Below are 20,029 nucleotides of genomic sequence, written 5' to 3'. Positions count from 1 at the left end.
AGTTCCCCAGGACCAAAGTCCACCACTCCTAACCACTGGCTGAGCTCCTCTCCCAAGCCTTTAAAGGAAGAAGCAACTAACTAGTTAGTCACATCCACCAGCTGAACCTTTGGTAACAGGGCTTGCTTATCTGCTCCTACTCTAGATGAGATAAGTACGTAAGTACATAAGTCTTGCCATACTGGGACAGACTAAAGGTCCATCAAGCCCAGTATCCTGTTTCCAACACTGGCCAGTCCAGGTCACAAGTACCTGGCAAGATCCCAAAACAGTACAATACATTTTATGCTGCCTATCCCAGAAATAAGCAGTGGATTTCCCCTAGTCCATTTTAATAATGGCTTATGGACTTTTCTTTTAGAAAGCTATCCAAACCTTTTCTAAACCCTGCTAAGCTAACTGCTTTTACCATATTCTCTGGCAACAAATTCCAGAGTTTAATTACACATTGAGTAAAGAAATATATTCTCCAATTCGTTTTAAATTTACTACTTTGTAGTTTCATTTTGTGCCCCCTAGTCCTAGTATTTTTGGAAACAGTAAATAAGTGATTCACATCTACCCATTCCACTCCACTCATTATTTTATAGACCTCTATCATATCTCCCCTCAACCATCGTTTCTCCAAGCTGAAGAGCCCAAGCCATTTTAGCCTTTCCTCATACGGAAGTCGTCCATCCCCTTTATTATTTTCGTTGCCCTTCTCATGCACCTTTTCTGATTTCACGTTGGTCATCGTTTATTTCTAACTTACTCTATCTTATCTGTCTGTATGTTCCACCTCTGCTTATCCTCTGTGCTGTTTATTAAGATGTTTTAACGTGTGTTCTGTTGACATAAATAGCATACTCTGCAATAATATGTACTGCTGTTTGAATATGTTTTTTGCTGTAATTGTCTGTTGCCTGCGTCTGGACTATTCTTGCTATACTGCCTTGGTACATTTCTTCAAAATGATGGTAAAAATATCCTTATAAGTGGGGGCACAGATCCAAACCAGCACCTGGGGTATTTGGAGGGTGTTGCCCCACTCTATGCCTATGAAGCAGTTACACGAGGAGCTTAACTAAAACAATGTTCCACTATATTTGAAAGCAGAGGCTACCTAGGGTATCGTGGCATATACTTACCTTGCCTAAAATTAGAAGAGGCATGGGAGTGCCTGATTTACTATAAAGCTACCTAGGTAACTCAATGAAGTTACATGGTAATACTTTGAAAACAAATAGGAGAAAATATTTTTTCACTCAATGAATAGTTAAGCTCTGGGTTTATAAAAGCTTTGGACAAGTTCCTGGAGGAAAAGTGTATAAACTGCTATTAAGGTAGACATGCGGAAAGCCACTATTTATCTCTGGGATTTGTAGCATGGCATATTGCTACCCTTTGGGATTTTGCTAGGAACTTGTGATCTGGATTGGCCACTGCTGGAAGCAGGACACTGGGCCAGAAGGACCATCGATCTGCCCCAACAGGAGCGCCTATGCTGTGGAACAAATTACTTCCTTAATTACACCTGCAATGAATATGCTAATATGCCCCGCCCCATCCTTTGCCCCCTCCCAAATGAAACAGTCAAACTACACCCATAGAATTTGGATTAGATAAATGTGTCACCTTAACTATGAAAAGGGAAAAATGGTTAACACTGAAGGCACAGAAATGATTCAAAATAAGATCATCAGGGGGTTGGACGAAGCCTACAGATATCTGGGCATCCTACAGGTGGATAACATCAAACATGCCATGGTAAAGAACACAATCACCAAATAATTCATCAGAAGATGCACTAAAATTAGTAAATCAACAAGGCTTAATTAAGACCAAAGAAGCCAAGCAGGTCTACATACAAGAACAATTAAGAAATCAAACAGAGGTAAAAGCAATACTTGAATGGAGGAGAATGACTGTTTAGAGCAGTAACTAATGAGCCAGTATCCACTGGAAGCCCTTTGCTATGGAGGATGAGGTTGGGATAGTTGTGTATAAAACTGACCCGTGAGATATGGGGGAAAGTATGAGGAAAGCTATTATTGTCAGGGGTCTGTCTCAGTTAGGAGGCTTACAGGTGGTGCTATATTTATTACACAGCTTAGAGGCCCTGAGGGCTTAGGAGGTGGGAAGATTTAGGGCTTTCCACTATAGGTCATTTGTATGAGAGAGCTCATTTTCAATCATTCACGGGATTATAGGAGAAATATCAGCTACCAAAGGGTTATTTCTTTATTGTGTCATTTACTCAATAGGCACTCCCACAAGAATAAGATTATAAGGGACTGTACTCCTAGTAAGAAGCTACTAAAAGGGGGGAGGGGGAATAAACGTCTCTCAAAACTTTATAGTGTTACACATCCTAAAACCAAGACATATTCAGCATTGGGTGCAGGATCTGGGGAGAGAGCTTCTAGTTACGTAATGGGATGAAATTTTTTCAAACTACTCATAAAATTGCGATCTCAGTAAATTTAATGGAAAACAGTTTGAAAGTTCTATGTAGATGTCACAACACCACAGAGACTTTCTAAAACATATAGACATGTGTCAGATATATGCTGGAGGGGATGTGGCATGTTGGTAACATTTAAACGTATATCGTAAGACTGTCCAAGGGCTCAGACTTATTTGATTTTCGTTTGCTGAAATTCTGCATGAAATTCTGGGGGTTCAGTTTCGAGTGGAGATGAAATCTTTTTGTACTTCAGTTTGTACCAGATGAATTTGAACCATGCCAGCAGTCTCTTCTGTGGATAGTGGTGACAGCTATGAGATGTGAGCTTGCTAGGGGATGGAGGACCTCTTCCACACCAGGTAGAGAGGTCCTATATCAGAGACTTTGGAATAGCTACTTTCTTAGCAAACTCATGATGTTGAAGCATGGACATGTCAAATTCTTTGAATCTGCCTGGAAGTCTTTTGAAAGATGGGCTTGGGTGTTTGACACTTGAAATCTATAGAGGACATGGGAATAATATTTGGTTATTACTAATCCAGTATTTTGGTGTTATTTTGTTGATATTATAATAATATCTGGTTAAATGTTGGATATATCGATATATCTGCTGGTATAGCGGGGGTGGAAGTTAAGAAAATTCAATGAGAGATTCTTTTTGAGATCCTATTGAGTAGGGATGCGAGTAATGGGATAATTATTGTTGAACTGTGGCAAACAGATTGGTTGTATGCTGCTGGTTGTATAAGTTAGAAAAATAAAAATAATACAATATTAAAAAAAAAAAAACCACACACAACGTAAAACACCAAAGAGTTACAATAAAATTGATCAATCAAACTGATTTCTGCAGGATGAAAAAAATTTTTTTTTACCCGTACTAGATTGGCTCTCTGAAAATGCCTATCTTTTATGCTGCAATATGCAGCCTTGTAGCTCTACTGAGAAAAATAGGAGTTTATGGCTGAAAAAAATGTTGTTTTGTGTGGGAGGGGCTCCCTAAAAAAGTTCCAGTCACCTTGAGCTTGTAAAGAACAGAATATTAGTCTTATCAAGTTCTGGAGTTTTTCTTCCTCTGTTGGAGTAAAACCGGAAACAGAAGCAGTGCTGCGGTAGTGGGCAGAAAAGAATGGGGTTCTCTCCTGCCCTCGAAGAAGCCACTAGAACACCAGGGCCCTTCAAGGTAAGATCAGAAAGGGCCTACTGAGGCTCAGGGGACTGTAGTGTGTGGGAGGGGTAGCAGTTATGGCGGTAGGGTGCTGTAGTGTGTGGGAGAGGGCGGTGGCAGCGTGGCAGTGGAGGGGGGGCCCAATGACCTTTACTGCCTGGGGCCTAGATCACTTTCAGTTTGCCCCTGTGCTTCCTAAACCACATGTCCACTAATGGGCATAAGTGGGCATGCCTACATTTAGGCAAAGCAATGCGGGTTTATGTTAGTATTCTATAATGGAATCTGGATACCCAGATAGATGTTGATGCCGAGAGACTCTAACTCCCCCTTTATAGAATTGCCCTAACAGTGAGGGGGTGATGGGGGAGAGTGAGAACCGCATATAGGTAGTGAGAGAACAAGGGCTGTGAGAAAGCACCAAACCCTCCTCTTTTGTTGTTGTTTTGACATGCTAATATTTTACAAATAGATGTTTTTTTTGGGGGGAAGGGATTGGCACTCTGCTCAAAAATGTCATTGCCCCTTGATCTAGATTAATTCTTTGACTGAAAGGTGAATACTTTAGGTAAATTAAAGCACACTTTGATTGCATGCAGTCTAACTGATTGGCGCACCAGGTATTCACTTTGTAATAGTTCCAGATTTGTTAATTCATCAGTGTAAAAGGTGCAGCGAAGGGCGACTAAAATGATAGCGGGGATGGGACGACTTCCCTATGAAGAAAGACTAAGGAGGCTAAGGCTATTCAGCTTGGAGAAGAGACGGCTGAGGGGAGACATGATAGAGGTATATAAAATAATGAGTGGAGTTGAACAGGTGGATGTGAAGCGTCTGTTCACGTTTTCCAAAAATACTAGGACTAGGGGGCATGCGATGAAACTACAGTGTAGTAAATTTAAAACAAATCGGAGAACATTTTTCTTCACCCAACGTGTAATTAAACTCTGGAATTCATTGCCGGAAAATGTGGTGGTTAGCTTAGCAGAGTTTAAAAAGGGGTTGGACGGTTTCCTAAAGGACAAGTCCATAAACTGCTACTAAACGGACTTGGAAAAATCCAAAATCCCAGGAATAATATGTATAGAATGTTTGTACGTTTGGGAAGCTTGCCAGGTGCCCTTGGCCTGGTTTGGCTGCTGTCGTGGACAAGATGCTGGGCTCGATGGACCCTTGGTCTTTTCCCAGTACGGCATTACTTATGTACTTATGTAGTGTAAATTAATCATGCAACCTTTTTGTTTGTAATAAATTTTGGATTTGGATCAGCTCATGCATTTCATTGATAGCTCAAGGTAGGTTACATTATTATTTGTTACTATTATTATTATTTGTTACATTTGTATCCCACATTTTCCCACCTTTTTGCAGGTTCAATGTGGCTTACATATAACCGTTAACGGTGTTAGCCAATTACGGTTTGAACAAATACATAATATGAATGAATACAAAGTGATATTGTGGTATAATGAGGTATATGTATGGTAGGAAACAGTTGGGGGAACTTAGAGAGGGAAAGGGGGAAGAAGAGTCAGGTAATGTCCGTTGCAGTCTTTGGTTATGTTGTGTCGCAAGTGACCGGTATTTTTATGTCGGGTCATTGGGGTATGCTCTTCGGCACAGGTCTGTCTTTAGTGCTTTCCAAAAATTTAGGTGGTCGAGCGTAGTTTTTACTGCTTTTGGCAATGCGTTCCATAGTTGAGCGCTTAGGTAGGAAAAGCTGGTTGCATAGGTGGATTTGTATTTGAGTCCTTTGCTGCTTGGGTCAAATACAAAAACATTCAGGTATAGTACATATTTCCCTGACCCCAGAGGGCTCACAATTTAAGGGCTTGATTTAGTAACGTGTTGCTGTGTTAATATGCATTATTATACATTAGAACACATTACATATCATCATGCATTAGATCCCACTGATGTGTGCTAATGCACATTGGTATATCTAGCCCTAAGCTTGTGGCTTTAGCAATGGAAGATGAAGTAATTTACCCAAGGTCACGAGGAGCATCAATGGCAGAGTTGGGAGCTGAATCCCAGGATAGTCTCGTGGGTCTCAACAGTGTCACGAGACTGCCACGGGGAGTCTTGGCAGCCATTTATAAAACTTGGCAGTGCCAGGCAGAATAGCGGCCTCAAGCATTGTTTTTTTCTACCCCCGCAGAGGCCACTAGGCCACCAAGGCCCTTCAAGGCTCGGGGGGCTATGGTGTGCGGCGGCAGCAGGGGGGGGGAAGAGTCTGGGCCCTCGGGCACTGCCCTTTTGCCCGAATGGTCAGTCCACCCCTGAGGAAGGGGATGCGAGAGTTTCATTGGTCATTTATAGGGGTGGAGGAACCAAAAAAGTTGAAGAATCCATGTCCTAATCTGGCTGAAAATGTACAGGATGTAAATCCCATGTGTACATTTAGATGTGGGGAGGTGGAGAGTTGGCGAGTTTTCACCCAGGGCAATCTAGCCAGATAACTACTTCTTTAGTTGGCTAGATCTGCTTGAAAATGATCTTCTAAGGAACTTACATCTGCCTAAGTGAATGACGCTTTCCTTTTCCATTGAGCGCCTAAAGTTAGGCTCCTAAATTCACAAGACTCCTTAAATATAGGAACCTGAAAAATAGGTAGGAAGGGTAGGTAAGGTTAGGGCAGGGATTTTTATGCTAATTTTCAGTACACGCAGGGCAGTTCTATTTCATTTATTCATTCTTCTATCCTACATTATCTAAAAAAACTTGTTTCAGTTCAGTGTGGCTTACAATAACTTTAAAATGACAATAGACGAAAGAAATACTAAACAAAATTAATTGAAAACTCTTAGGGCCCTGTTTACTAAGCCTCACTAGCATTTTTTTAGTGTGCACTAAACACTAGAGTCGCCCATATGTTCCTATGGCTGTCTTAGCATTTAGCGTGCGCTAAAAATGCTAGTGAGGCTTAGTAAACAGGGCCCTTAATTTTAAACCTTTACAAAATAGTAGATAATTACTAACGCACCGCATATCCTTAGATTGCACCGTTTGAACCCTAGTAAACCTGCCGCATGAACCGATTTATAGTCTACATTTTTACAATTAGGAAGATGAAGAAACAAATAGTCCTTTGTTTTTAATCCTGCATTCCTGGCTGATAGATCGATTGTGTCCAACATATATAACCTGGTGCTATACGAAACAATATTTTAAAAAATGAATGAACGGGACTCGAACATTAATCATGCCCTAACTGGAAGGCAGTGAAGCACATAAAACAACGGAATCGTGCTTTCATACCTTGAAACCCTAAAAATTAGAAGAGCTGCTGTATTGTGAGCCGTCTCAGGCATCTTGTGCACAGTGATACTTACTGGAAGCTTAATCTCTGAAGGTAAGTAGGTGCCTAGGTGCCTATTTTCTTTCATAGAATACTAGTATAACTGGGTAGGTACACTGAATTTGTTTAAATGCGAGCACTTGTGTCAGCCGTAGAGCTGGTGTACATGTTCGTTCCTAGATTCCAGAGATACACAAATATACTGTATGTGTCACTTATGCTCCTTCCAGACTCCGCCCAATTTGAATGCCCACCTGTATAATTTGCGCTATCGAAGATATGAGAGAATTCGCTTATTTGTTTATTTATGTTTTCATTCAAGGCATTTGATATACTGCAGTGGGCCTTCACTTAGGCATCTAAGTGGTTTACAGGAAAATTAAAATAAAAAAACAGAGGGGTACGGGGATAGAGATTCAGTCGTTACAGGGAAAGATTCAAAGCTGTAATGGTGGGCTGCTTTCTAATATGGAGGGAAAGGCTGTTCCAGAGTTTGGGGCCCAGGTACCTAAAGACAGAGTCTCCTCAGATGAGATGGAGAGTGTAGAGTGAGGGTATGGTTAACATGTTGTTATCAGCCAAGCGGAGGCAATGTAGGTGAGTGTAAGGGATGAGGAGATTGTTGAGATGGAAAGGGGCCGAAGGGAAATGGTTTGTAGACCAGGAGAAGAACGTTATATTTGACCTGTGCAATCAGGACTGCCGAGAGACTGAGCCGGGCCTGATGCAGGGCTGCTGCTGGGCCCGGTCCCCCCCCCAGGATTGTCGCCGGTACTGCTGCTGCTCTCCCCCCCAAGGATTGTCGCTGCCACCGTCCCACCCACTCACCTTGGCCCTCTGGTCGCCGCAGCCCGCTGCCCCTGTAATACCTTGGCTGGTGGGGATCCCAAGGCCACGCCAGCAGAAGAATCTTCCTCCAGTGCTGCTCTTCTTCTCTCTGCCCCTGCAGCTGCTTTTTCTCTCGGATCGCGCAGCCTGAGGGGAAATCAGCCGCTTGGAAGGCAATGAAGCAGACTGTGAAGAAGAGCAGTGCTGGAGGAAGATCTCTTCTGCTGCCAGGGGCCCCCCGCCAGCCTGCTGTGTCTACTCCTTCGGGTCCTCCCTAGCCTCCAAGGGGGACCCGGCACCGGAGTTTTCTGTCTCCTGCTTCTGTCAGGACGCGATTAACCTGTTCCCTTCAGGAGCAGGAGAGAGAGAGACCCCGGCGTTGGGCCCCCCTTGAAGTCCTGGGCCGGGGAATTTTGCTCCCCTGCCCCCCTCTCTCGGCGGCCCTGTGTGCAATGATAGGGAGTCAGTGTCCTGAACAAAGGAGAGGGGTAACGTTCTCAAAGCATAGCCAGATTATTGTTATTTGCACCTGTGTGTGTTCACACACTTACCTAATGACTGTAATACTGGCCTTTACTTGTGTACTTGTGGCCTAAGTTTGGGGTTTCCTTATAAAATGACTTCCTAAAGGGTTAATTTTATAAAAGTAGACTGAACGCCGAGAAGGACAATAGTTTATAAAAGGCTTAGTGAATGCTGAGCCCTTAATAAAATGCATATAGTACCAGTCAAAAATGTACTTGTATGTGGAGAGTGCGTAGAAGTGTCAGCGCTTTTCTAAACAAACCCACCCTAATATTCTACATCTTTGCCTAGAGAGTGCCATTTGCTCATGTAGGTGGCAGTGGGGACGTGCGTGTATACGTAATGCCATTTCTACATGTAACATAGTAACATAATAAACATAGTAAATGACGGGAGATAAAGACCTGTATGGTCCAACCAGTCTGCCCAGCAAGATAAACTCATTTTACATAGTATGTGGTACTTTATATGTATACTCGAGTTTGATTTGTCCTTGCCTTTCTCAGGGCAGAGACCGTAGAAGTCAGCCCAGCGCTGTTCTTGTACTAAAAGTTCTGAAGCTAACGTCGAAGCCCCTTAAAATTTACACTCCAGCCCATCCATATCTATTCAGCCACGATCAGGGCGTAGACCATAAAAGTATGCCTAGCATTGGTTTTGCTTCCCAATTACTGGCGTTGCCACCCAATCTCTGCTATGATTCCGTGGATCCATTCCTTCTAAACCGGATTCCTTTGTGTTTATCCCACGCATGTTTGAATTCCATTACTGTTTTCATCTCCACCACCTCCCGTGGGAGGGCATTCCACATATCTACCACCCTCTCCGTGAAAAAATACTTCCTGTCATTACTCCTGAGTCTGCCCCCCTCCAACCTCAATGTGGAAAACAAACCAGCAGATCGATATAATATCCAAAAAACTTTATTGAAGATACCGTATGTAAGATAATTTCCCGACACAGGCCGTGTTTCGCCCAACAATAGGGCTGCATCAGGGGCTACAATACAACAAGAATATCAAATTATAAAACTGAAACAATTAAAAAAATATATATATATATGTCTCCATAAAATATATCACACATCAATATGAATAATAGTGTACATTTAAAACATAGACATGAATTGTAAACATATAGAGTCTTTTCAGAAATAATATAAATATTGCAAAATATGTTAAAATAAACATATAGAATCACATTCAACATTAAAATACATGTAGACATAGAGAGTCAATTTTTACGGTTACGGATATTATGCTCTGACCCACGCACCTATCATTTCAGGTCAGCAGATATGACTAAACGCTTTTATGAAAAAGGGTATCCACTTAAGCATATCAATGAAGGATTCTATAGAAGCATATCAATGAAGGATTCTATAGAGCATCAAGTTTATCGAGATCAACATTATGGCAACCAGTCAAGAATAAGAAAAATGACAAGATTGTATGTACATTACCTTTTAACCACATGTCCAATCTGATCATAAAGATTATTAGGAAACATTGGCATCTGTTACAAGGAGTTACTTCTCTTAACAACAAAGAACTACTCATAGCTTTCAAGCGGGAAAGAAATCTTAAGGATATGTTGGTTCAATCGACTTTGCACGATTTATCTACAACAAAAAGAAACCTACCGGTGGGACATCATCCCTGTGGATCATGCTCAGTTTGCAATGTCAATATGAAAACGAGCGTTGTACACATTCCTTCATCTAACAAAAAAGTTTATCTTAAAGAGTTCTCAAATTGTAAAACAAAAAATGTCATCTATGTGGCAATTTGTCCATGTGGGTTAGCTTATATAGGCAAAACAAAGAGACAGTTTAATACGAGAATTATTGAACATAGAAGTGCTTTGAATAGGAATGCAGCTGAAACCTGGTGTAAATCCTCACATGTAAATTAGTCACGGATCCTCCGAATTCTATAACAGTGCGTGCATCTTTAGTGACTGCCCCTGACCCGCCCATGCTCCTCCCATGGCTACGTCCCTTTTCAGTCGCACGCTAAAGGATTTATGCACGCATCTTTAAAGAATAGCACTTAGCAAGACGCACGCGTAAATCCAAATTGTTTAGCGCCCAATTATTGGCATTAATTGGCTCATTAGTCAAATTGTATGCGCACTCAAATTTGCATGTACAATTTTAAGTACCACATATTGAATCCAGGGGATAATGTGTTTTCAGTGTTTTATTATTGGTTAGTAAACTGAGCAAGGTGTTTTCTGTGTGTGAAACAACAGCAGAATAAATATTGCACACACGTAAATTAAAACTTAATAATTCAATTGTAGTACAAGGGATGTTCTTACAAATGAAATTTCTGCGAAAAATGGGAAGAAACTGTTCTATAAATGTGAAACTAGAGAACAATGGGAGGTTTCTACCTTAGGGTCCTGCAGTGAGTGTAGAAGCCAGTGCAGAATGCAGAATTCATTTTCCATTCCTTAGGTTTCTCAAGATAAATGTATTATAAGTTCAAACAAATGGAGTGAAGTGGGTGGCTTGTAAAGAAAAAACTTTTGCTGTATTTGATAATAAGGAAAACTAAATTTTACAGATTCTTCTGGTCATTTAGGTTAAAGATCTAAGTTTTTATAGGATTAAAGTCCCAATTTCATCAACAAATGAAACAGGATAACAGGTTCTACTAACTATAACAAGTAGGAAAAGGATGCAAAAGAAGGAGTTTGGAAAAGCTCTCTAACATAGATTGGGTATATGTAGGTATAGATATTTTTTGGGGGGTGGGGATTGTCATGGAGTTGTTAATGTTTATTATGACTTGATATACCACCTTTCATATATTAGCGCCTAGGGGGGCCCTGTACACAGGGCTGGTGTTAGACAGAAACTGGGGAAGGGGCCCCACAACTGGTCTTCAGCCTATGCCTTCTTTAGCTTGAAGCAGGTTTAGGGGCCTTCTGTAGTATGGGGGCCGAGGGCAATTGCCCTGTTTTCCACCCCCTAATTCCGGCCCTGCTGATTGTCCTTGTAGTTCCTGTAAGATGCAGGACTTCTTGATTTTGTTACAGCAGGCTATGCGTAGCTTTCTTTTTCCATTCCTTATATAACATACTCTTAGGGTAAAAAAAAATTATGTTTGATCTTCTTAGTTATGAAACCACATCAAGCGAAGACACAAGTTGCGGAGATAACTCCTCAGAGGAATCTGCTGACAGTGATGTGGAAGCAAAGTGTGATGTTTCTGAGCAAGAACGTGTGAAAAGTGCCAGTAAACATCTGAAAGCAGAGTACGAAACCACTCAGTGCACAAAGAGTGAAGACCAGGAGGAACAGGAAGTGGAATATTCAGCAATGGGTAGCAGCCAATACAGTCCAGAGAGGTAATGTTAAAAGAAAGCCAGGTTTCATGCTTAGGATGAATAGCTAAAATTAGTTGATTGCAACCTTCACTCAAGGGCTATATCCATTCTAAGCGAAAATATTAGCATGTGCTGAGTGACATCTGGTTGACTGTCGAAGAATGATGCTTATGTGGATATTATACCATAATGATGTAGGCATGATATTGTGTCCCACAGTTTAAGCATTCAGTTATTGATTAATTAGCACCAGACTTGCTATGACTTGTTTTTCAAAACCTTATAAAATACTTGTAAGCCTTGTTCTGTGCCTTCCTGAGTCCAGTGGGTCTCAGGCAGAAGCAATCACCATTTGCTCCTGCCCCTGCTGGCCTGGGTCTCAAAATTCACTGGTGATCCCTAGTAGTAGTTTCATAGTCGTACTGCTAAGGTTCGTGTTGCCGTATACTAAGCTAAGAGTCACCATTGCCACTTTGAGACCCAGCACTGGCAAGGGTAGAAGTGATTGGGGATTGCTACACTGGATCTTCATGGAGTACCTTGGTACAGTAGACTCGGGGGGAGCTGGGAGAAAGGGGGACAAAGGGAGGAATGCTTGGGAGAGGCCTTTATCAGCAGATGCTGGATCTGAGGATGCTGGATTGTGGGGAGGGGTGCCATGATCAGGATAGCACAGGTGGGCCCTTTAAAATGCCATCTAGGTGCATCATGTCATGGCTTTGCAGCCCAGTGTTCTGGGATGGTAGCATAATGCTGCTTATAGGGTGGTTCACAAGCGGCATTTTTCTGTCACAATGGGAGTCAGCAACCTATGGTACTGGGATACTGCAGGCTGGTGATTCCCATGGTAAATGAAGGTGTGTTAAAAGCTCATCTCAATAACTTCCCCTCTATGTGCCTTTATAAAATCCCCTCCCTGCCAGCTAATGCAGAAAGTTAAGCTTGCTTCGTGCCAGTTGAAATGGGCAGAGATTTAATTGAAGGCATTCAAAATATAGCTGTGAAATGGGAATTACTACAAATCGGCGATTTTAACATGCCAGATGTTGATTGGGGTATTCCTATTGTGGGGTCTTTTAGAAGCAAGGAGATTCTGGATTCTCTACAGGGGGAACTATTCCAGCAGTTGCTAATGGAACTCGCTCAGAATGGAGTCATACTGGACTTAGTACTTACTAATCGGGAGAACGTTTCTGGTGTTATAGTAGGTAATCATCTGGCATCCAGTGATCACCAGATGGTGTGGTTCAATATTAAGATAGGTGTGGAGAGGGTTCATTCAAAAGTGAAGTTTCTAGACTTCACAAAAACTAACTTTGTTCAGATGGGGGATTACCTCGAGGAATTGTCTGGATGGGAACATCTGGAAGAAATTGGAACGCAGTGGGCAAAACTGAACAGAGCTATTGTAAGGGCAACAAACCATTTTGTAAGGAAAGTAAATAAAAGTAAGAGGAAAAGGAGGCTGCTTTCTCCTCAAAACTACTAGCTGAAAAGGTAAGGAAAAAGAGGTTAGCCTTTATAAACTACAAGAGATCGCAGAAAGAGGAAGACAGGCAACAATATATGGAAAAGCTAAGAGAAGCTGATAGAGTAGTCAGGATGCAAATGGAAGAAAAAATAACCAACACTAAAATTGGGAGACGACTTTTTTTTAGATATGTTAGTGATAGGAGGAAGTTCAAAAGTGGCATTGTGAGACTCAAAGGTGAAGGGAAGGAATATGTGGAAGCCAATAAAGATAAGGTGGAATTGCTTAACAGATATTTCTGTCAGTGTTCACAGTTAAAGGGCTGGGAGTAGGACCACAGAAAGCAAAAAAGGTGGTCCCTGAATGATTTTCAGAGGACTGTGTTCATGAGGAGCTAGCTAAACTAAAGGTGGACAAAGTGATGGGACCAGATGGTATACATCCAAGGGTACTGAGGGAAGTTCTAGAGGTTCCACTGGCCGACCTTCTCAATGCTTCTCTAGAATTGGGAGTGGTCATGGAAGACTGAAGAAGAGCAGGTGTGATCCCTCTCCACAAAAGCAGAAGTAGGGAAGAGGTTGGGAACTACAGGCTGGTAAGTCTGACTTCTGTGGTAAGTAAATGAATGGAAACACTTTTTTAAAATGAAGAATAGTAAAGTTTTTGGAATCCAATGGATTACAGGACCCGAGGCAATATGGTTTCACTAGAGGCAGGTCTTGTCAGACAAATCTGATTAATTTCTTTTACTGGGTGACCAGAGAGTTGGATCGAGGGAGAGTTCTAGATGTAGTGTATTTAGACTTTAGCAAAGCCTTTGACATGGTTCCATATAGACGAGCAATAAGTAAACTGAATGCCCTTGTTATGGGCCTTAAAGTGACTGACTGGGTTAGGAACCGGTTGAGTGGAAGGCGATAGCGGGTAGTGGAAAATGGAGCTCATTCTGAGGATAAGGATGTGCAAGTGGTGTGCCGCAAGGTTTGGTTCTTGGGCCAGTTCTTTTTAACATTTTTGCAAGCAATATTGCTGAACAGCTGTCTGGTAAGATTTGCCTCTTTGTGGATGATATGTAAAAGGAATATGTGTGTCTCTTTTTAAACTATAGCCTTAAATAATCCTTGAAAACAGAGTAAAGCTCTGATGATTTATGCTTTACTCTGTTTTCAAGGATTATTTAAGGCTATAGTTTAAAAAGAGACACACATATTCCTTTTACAATTGGATAGAGTTTAAAAATCAACACACGGTGAGAAGACTCCTGATGCAGGCCTGTCTGGCCGAAACACAGCTGTGTCGAGTCCCTTTCTCCCTGCTATCCTTTGGCTAATAAGGTGTTTTAATTTTTTATGAACAAGTGTCGTCCTTTTCATTTTTTTACTTTTTTATGTATTTGTATTTTTAAATACAATTTTGATATTTTCTTTTTAATTTTTTGATTATTTTTGTTTTGTTAGTCATCTTCGCTGTTTTGCTTTTTTGTTGTTTTTTTTTGCAAAGACTGGTTATTCTGTTTTTTGTACCAAGATAAAGAAAGGCATGAAGTGTTAGAGAATGAAGTGATCTAATTGGTTATGAGTGGGGGGGGGGGGGGGGGGGGAACCAGATCATACTAACGCTCAAACCGCATTAGCACTTCTGAAATAGAATTCTCTGTGGTTACAGATAAATAGACACTAACATCTGGAATGAATGAAACCCATTGAGTTACAACTGTATCTCTAAACCAGACTGGGACATGTAAACCCGCTTTCCCTGTGCGCAGTAATTCCATTGCTTCTTAAGCTCTCTCATACATTTGTCTTCCTTTCAGATGCGTGATTCCAGAAGCCTTCCTGAAGCAGTGCCAGTTATTAAGCAATCACCTTTCAGAAATGGGAACCATTACCGATGAAGAGCTGGTACTGTTATGTCCTATTAAAGGTTTATGTATAGTCTCATTCTTAGTATTGTTTCAATGCCAACTTTTGAGTCGTAGAATATTCATAGCCTTTCACCCCTGAAAGGATTTGCTGCTTTTCTCTAGGACCTAAAACCTCCTATGGGACATGCTGAATAAATTGGCTTATTTTTGTTTATTGAGCGTTAGCTGTTCCTTGGATAGCCTTCATCTGACTTGCATGAAAATGATGTTTTGTCAATGCTACGTTTCTTGGAAATGTATGTAATGAGGTAGAGAGTCGGTTGTTACAGTGGAGACTGTGTAAAATAATGATGTGAACACTAATTGAGATCTCAGTTCAATTTTCAAAAAATCTATTGCATCTATTTTTATCTTGATTGGCTCTGCAGAAGACATCTGCATATTTTAACAACAGCTTTAATTTTAATACACAAAAGAAAATGCTTCATGAGTTAAAATATCATAAATTTACAATGGGTTTTTTTTTTTACCAGGCAGTTTCCTTCTGCTTCTCTGGGCTTCCAGCTCAGTTGGAATCAGGGCCGGGATCTGAGACTAGCGCCTTCCTTTCCAGCTGCCCAGAAATGTATTTCTTCTCTTTTAAATCCCCTTCTCCAGAATGTGTCTAGTCTATTTGTTGCAATTATAGCTCTTGAACAGGATGCGGTAATTGCTTCAGGCTTGTTCCAGGAACTTGTCATTCTCCTCTCGGCAGTGCTGGAACATCTGTAGCAGTTTCCCTTCCTCAGCACCACCGGTGCTCAGTCCTACCTCAACAAGTGCTATTGGTGTCAGGAAGTTGCATGTAGAGGAAGCCATTCAGGATGAATGATTACTTGCAAATGAGCATGGCTGGAAAGTGATAGCAGCAGAAGTTTGCAGACTAGGAATGGTGCTTAGGAGAACCAGCATGCACGAGTACCATGACTCCACATGTACCATCTGGAAGAAGGTAATCAGGATATGGCAGCACCAGAGCATGACAGGAGGCAGCAGAATTAAGTGGAGGAAAGGCGCTGTGGCATCATGGAACCAAAGGCCATCTCTAGTCTTTCAGAGGAGAAGACATCACTGTAGAAACATGGCAGGTCAATAGCGTACTAGCCTAAAAAAATGATCCAGTGTCCAAGTAAGTTCCCATCTCTAAATAAGGCGGTTAGCCTTGGTGCTTGATAGAAGGTTGAGGTGATCTTATTGCCATGAAAGGGATCAAGTGGATCAAGGAGGGCAACAGTGGATCAAAGAGAAGAACAACCTTGGAAAGGGGTGTGATAAGTGGCAGCGCAATATGTGACATGAATCCGCTACAACATGCAGTTTTCGGCTTCTTTTGGTATCTGGAAGATGCAAGAGGAGGAAGCTACATACAACCAGCTTGGAAATTCTCTGGAAGAGTCTCATACCTATAGTGGCCTCATTTTGGAACACATTTACGTAAGAGTGGGGTCAGTTAAGGAGTTGAAGCTATGAGAGTTATTTTCCCTTCTTTGAAGGTCAAAGAAACCATGAGAAATTTAAGGCATTAATGCCCAGGCCCCCCCCCCCCCCCCCCCCCCCCCCCCCCCCCCCCGCTGCAGTCCGCGGTCTCACCTGCCTACCTCCACGGCTCCGGCCCCCTACATTCAAGGCGGCAGTCACAGATTGCCTCTCTTCTGGCCTTCCCTCCCTGTGTCCCGCCCTCGTCTGATGTAACTTCTGGTTTCCGTGAGGGCGGGACACAGGGAGAGAAGGCCCGAAGGGAGGCGATCTTTGACTGCTGCTTCGAATGCAGGGGGCCCAGAGCCGAGGAGGCAGGCAGGTGAGACCGGGAACTGCAGCGCCGGCGGCCTGATCCCGGCGCCGGGCCCCCCTTGGAGGCCCGGGGAATTTTGTCCCCCCCTGCCCCCCTCTCGGCAGCCCTGTTAATGCCCTAAGTTCCACATGTTAAGCCTTAGCCAAAACAAGCATTTTTTAACAGTTGTGCTCAGTTAAGAGCAGGTACAAAAGCTGACGGGGAAATCTTGGGATTATAAGTATATTCCCATTGTAAAATAGGAAATGTGTTTATAATTTTTTTTATTCCATCAAAACTATGTCCATAACATGCACCCTTAAATTTCTGCATCCCAAGCACCTACACATGGAAACAGAGGCTTTCTGAAATTGCTCTTTACACATATAGCTGAACTACCCAAGTAAATGTCGCTGTTTACACATGTAGATGCTTCTAAAATTATCTCCAAGGCTTCCTAGACACCTTATTCTCCAGTAATGGACTTTAGTTCATATCTGCAGAATCCAACGACCTGGCTAGAAAATGGCTGGGCAATATTTCACCCATGATGATCAGCAGTGTTAAGCTGTTGACAGCCATTGGTTGAATTAGGCCAAGATATCCAGTACCAAGCTATATCTGGGCACTGGCATTGAATTCCAGGTCCTTGGTAGACTCGGAAATTATGTGTGTGCTGGCCAATACTCAGTGCTTTGTGTGTGGTTCTCTCTATCCAGTTAGGTATGCGATCACCGGCACTGAATATTGCTAGAGACTGCATATCTTCCAGGTCCCCCTGACTCTGTCTACAGACCGCACTGGCAGTGTTGCAGTGGTCAGAGGGGATATTCAGTGGCACTGCCCAGTTAAGCGCTATTGAATATCCTTTCTGCCCGCTGATCAGGGTTTAAGTGAGCAGGAGACCCCTTTGAATATCTACCCTTGGGAATTTAAGCACCAGACTTCTTTATCAGCATGTCCACAAAGTAACAGGAGAGCAGAATCTACCCTAAAAACAATCAAGGGACTCCTGTATAACAAGATGACCTCAAGGTTGGAGCCTTGTCTGATCTTTCTGACCCATAGGAACACTCTATCACAAGGGTGCCAAATGGGTCAGGCAGGCCTATCTATCTATGGGGTGAAGGGCAAAATCCTTCCTGTCATCCAGGGCAGACTTACTACAGGTAGGGAGAGGGGACACAATAGACTCCAACTACCTCATAAACAACAACAACAACAAATCAATGATTACACCCAATCTGTGAAAGAGCTCCCTGCACTGTCTCTTGGTGAAGCCATCAGGGGGAGTGGATCCAAGAAAATGTTAGCAGAGAACTGGCTCCCTGGCCATGTGATTTGGTGATACAGGACAGTCAGGTAATTTGGAGGAACCACAGACATCTCAGGGTGGGGTATCTGATACTGTTACTTGTGGAGGTGCAGGTCTAGTCAACAGATGGACACTGAGGACAAATCAACAGTGAGGACAAGTTGACTACTTAAGTCAGTGGTTCCCAAACCTGGTCCTGGAGGCCCCCCAGCCATTCAGGTTTTCAGGATATCCACGACGAATATTCATGAGAGAGATTTGTAGACGGTGATATTGGATTCTTACACATTATTTTCTTATGCAATATTCTTTGTTATGTATCCTATACTGTTTATTGTGGGCCACATTGAACTCAAACTTGTTTGGGATAATGTGGGATATAAATGTCACAAATAAAATGTTAGTCAGCTGAGTTTGTAAGCATTTTGCTTATTGCAGTGATAGGATGCATGCTTGTGCGGGTGGATTTGTGCTAGATCCTATTTCCTCCACTATTCAAAGTACCCAGCTAGTGAACCTGGACCTTCAAGCAGTTAACAGGTCATATGGCCTGCAGGATGGCTGACACCACCGTGAAAGCGTAGTGGTCTACACAGACCAGCAGAAAGATGCAGGTGTAGTGGTATGAAGGCTTAATGCAGGGGTACTCAAACCTGTCCTAGGAGTCTACATGCCAGTCAGGTTTTCCAGATATCACTAATGAATATGCATGAGAGAGATTTGCATGGTAGTGGTATATGGCCATCTCAGCCCATCCTTTTTAATAGGCCTTTTTCCACTAGTGTTTGTATAATGGGGATAAGAAATGTGTTTTGGGATAATGTAAGCATAATGGGGATAAGCCCGGTTTGTTTAGACACTGGGGCTGCTGAGATGCTATTCTCTGTTTGACTATTAGAATCTGATCTTGTTTTCTGTTCCTATATTGGTTTATCATGATTTTCACAATGTATATAGTATATATGATTATAGTATCTACTGCATGAGTCAGGTAAACCATCGTCATAGGACTGCTGCTAAATTGAGTTCATGCCTATGGGATTATCTTGGAGAGGAGGGAAACTGCAAGAATTTAGCCTGACCAGTGGCTGGAATTTTGATTGTTTTTAACAACTGTATTTGCAGATGATAAGCAAAAGAAAGTGCTGGTCACTGCAGAGTCGAAATCTATTCCTTGTGGTTTGCAAAAATACCACAATCACTGCCTGTAAGCAGGGGCGTAGCCAGACCTCACAGTGGGAGGGGCCAGAGTCATGGGGGGCAGGGGCGTAGCTGCTATGGGCCCCCGGGGGCCTGGGCCCCCGAAAATTTGGCCCTGGACCCCCTGCCGACGCCCCTCTCAACCCCCCCCCACCAACCCGCTGTCGTCGTCTGTACCTGCAGATTGCAAGGCTTCGTTCTGTTTCTGTGAGTCTAGACGTCCTGCACGTTGTACGTGCAGTAGGACGTCAGACTCGGAAGAAACCAAACGCAGGAAGAAGACTTCGGCTGGCGGGGGATGGGTCTCCCGCCAGCAAAGGTACAGACGGCGACGGATGGCGGGTGGGTCGAGGGGGGGTCAAACTTGTTGGAGGTGGTGCTGGTGGCGGCAGGGGGTGTCAGTGATGGCGGCGGGGGGGGGTGTCGGCTCTGGCCCCCCCTACCACTGAAGTCCAGATACACCCCTGGTGGGGGGGGGGTACATTTTGGTCTGCTGTCCCCCCCACCACCTCGCCATCCTGTTACTCCTCACCCACTGCCACAGCAAATACCTTGGCTGGCGGGGGTCCCCAACCCTCGCCAGCTAAAATCTTGCCCATTGCCGGTCTCCGGTGCCACCGCATTGCCTGCCCTGCTCTCTCTTCCCCTCTCGTCCTGAGCATGCTCAGTTTCACTAAAAGCGTGCTGGACGTGAGGGGAAGACAGACCAGGGCAGGCAATATGGCGGCGCCGGAGACCGGCGCTGGACAAGGCTTATACTTG

At 43.0% G+C, this 20,029-nt stretch overlaps 1 protein-coding gene across 4 annotated transcripts in view; it reads left to right on the top strand.

The window, feature by feature from the left end:
* Positions 1-20,029, top strand: part of KANK4 (KN motif and ankyrin repeat domains 4) — a 138,363-nt gene that overhangs the window by 92,323 nt on the left and 26,011 nt on the right. For all 4 annotated transcript variants that reach the window (XM_030206626.1, XM_030206629.1, XM_030206630.1 and 1 more), the window contains exons 5-6: positions 11,398-11,628; positions 14,892-14,979. In XM_030206626.1, the coding sequence (XP_030062486.1) occupies positions 11,398-11,628; positions 14,892-14,979 (319 nt within the window). The remainder of the gene's footprint in view (positions 1-11,397; positions 11,629-14,891; positions 14,980-20,029) is intronic.

The sequence above is a fragment of the Microcaecilia unicolor genome, chromosome 6, assembly GCF_901765095.1.
Source record: "Microcaecilia unicolor chromosome 6, aMicUni1.1, whole genome shotgun sequence".
In the NCBI taxonomy this organism is placed as follows: domain Eukaryota; kingdom Metazoa; phylum Chordata; class Amphibia; order Gymnophiona; family Siphonopidae; genus Microcaecilia; species Microcaecilia unicolor.
Note: the sequence above shows the minus strand (reverse complement) of the source record. Positions and strands in the feature narration are given on the sequence as shown.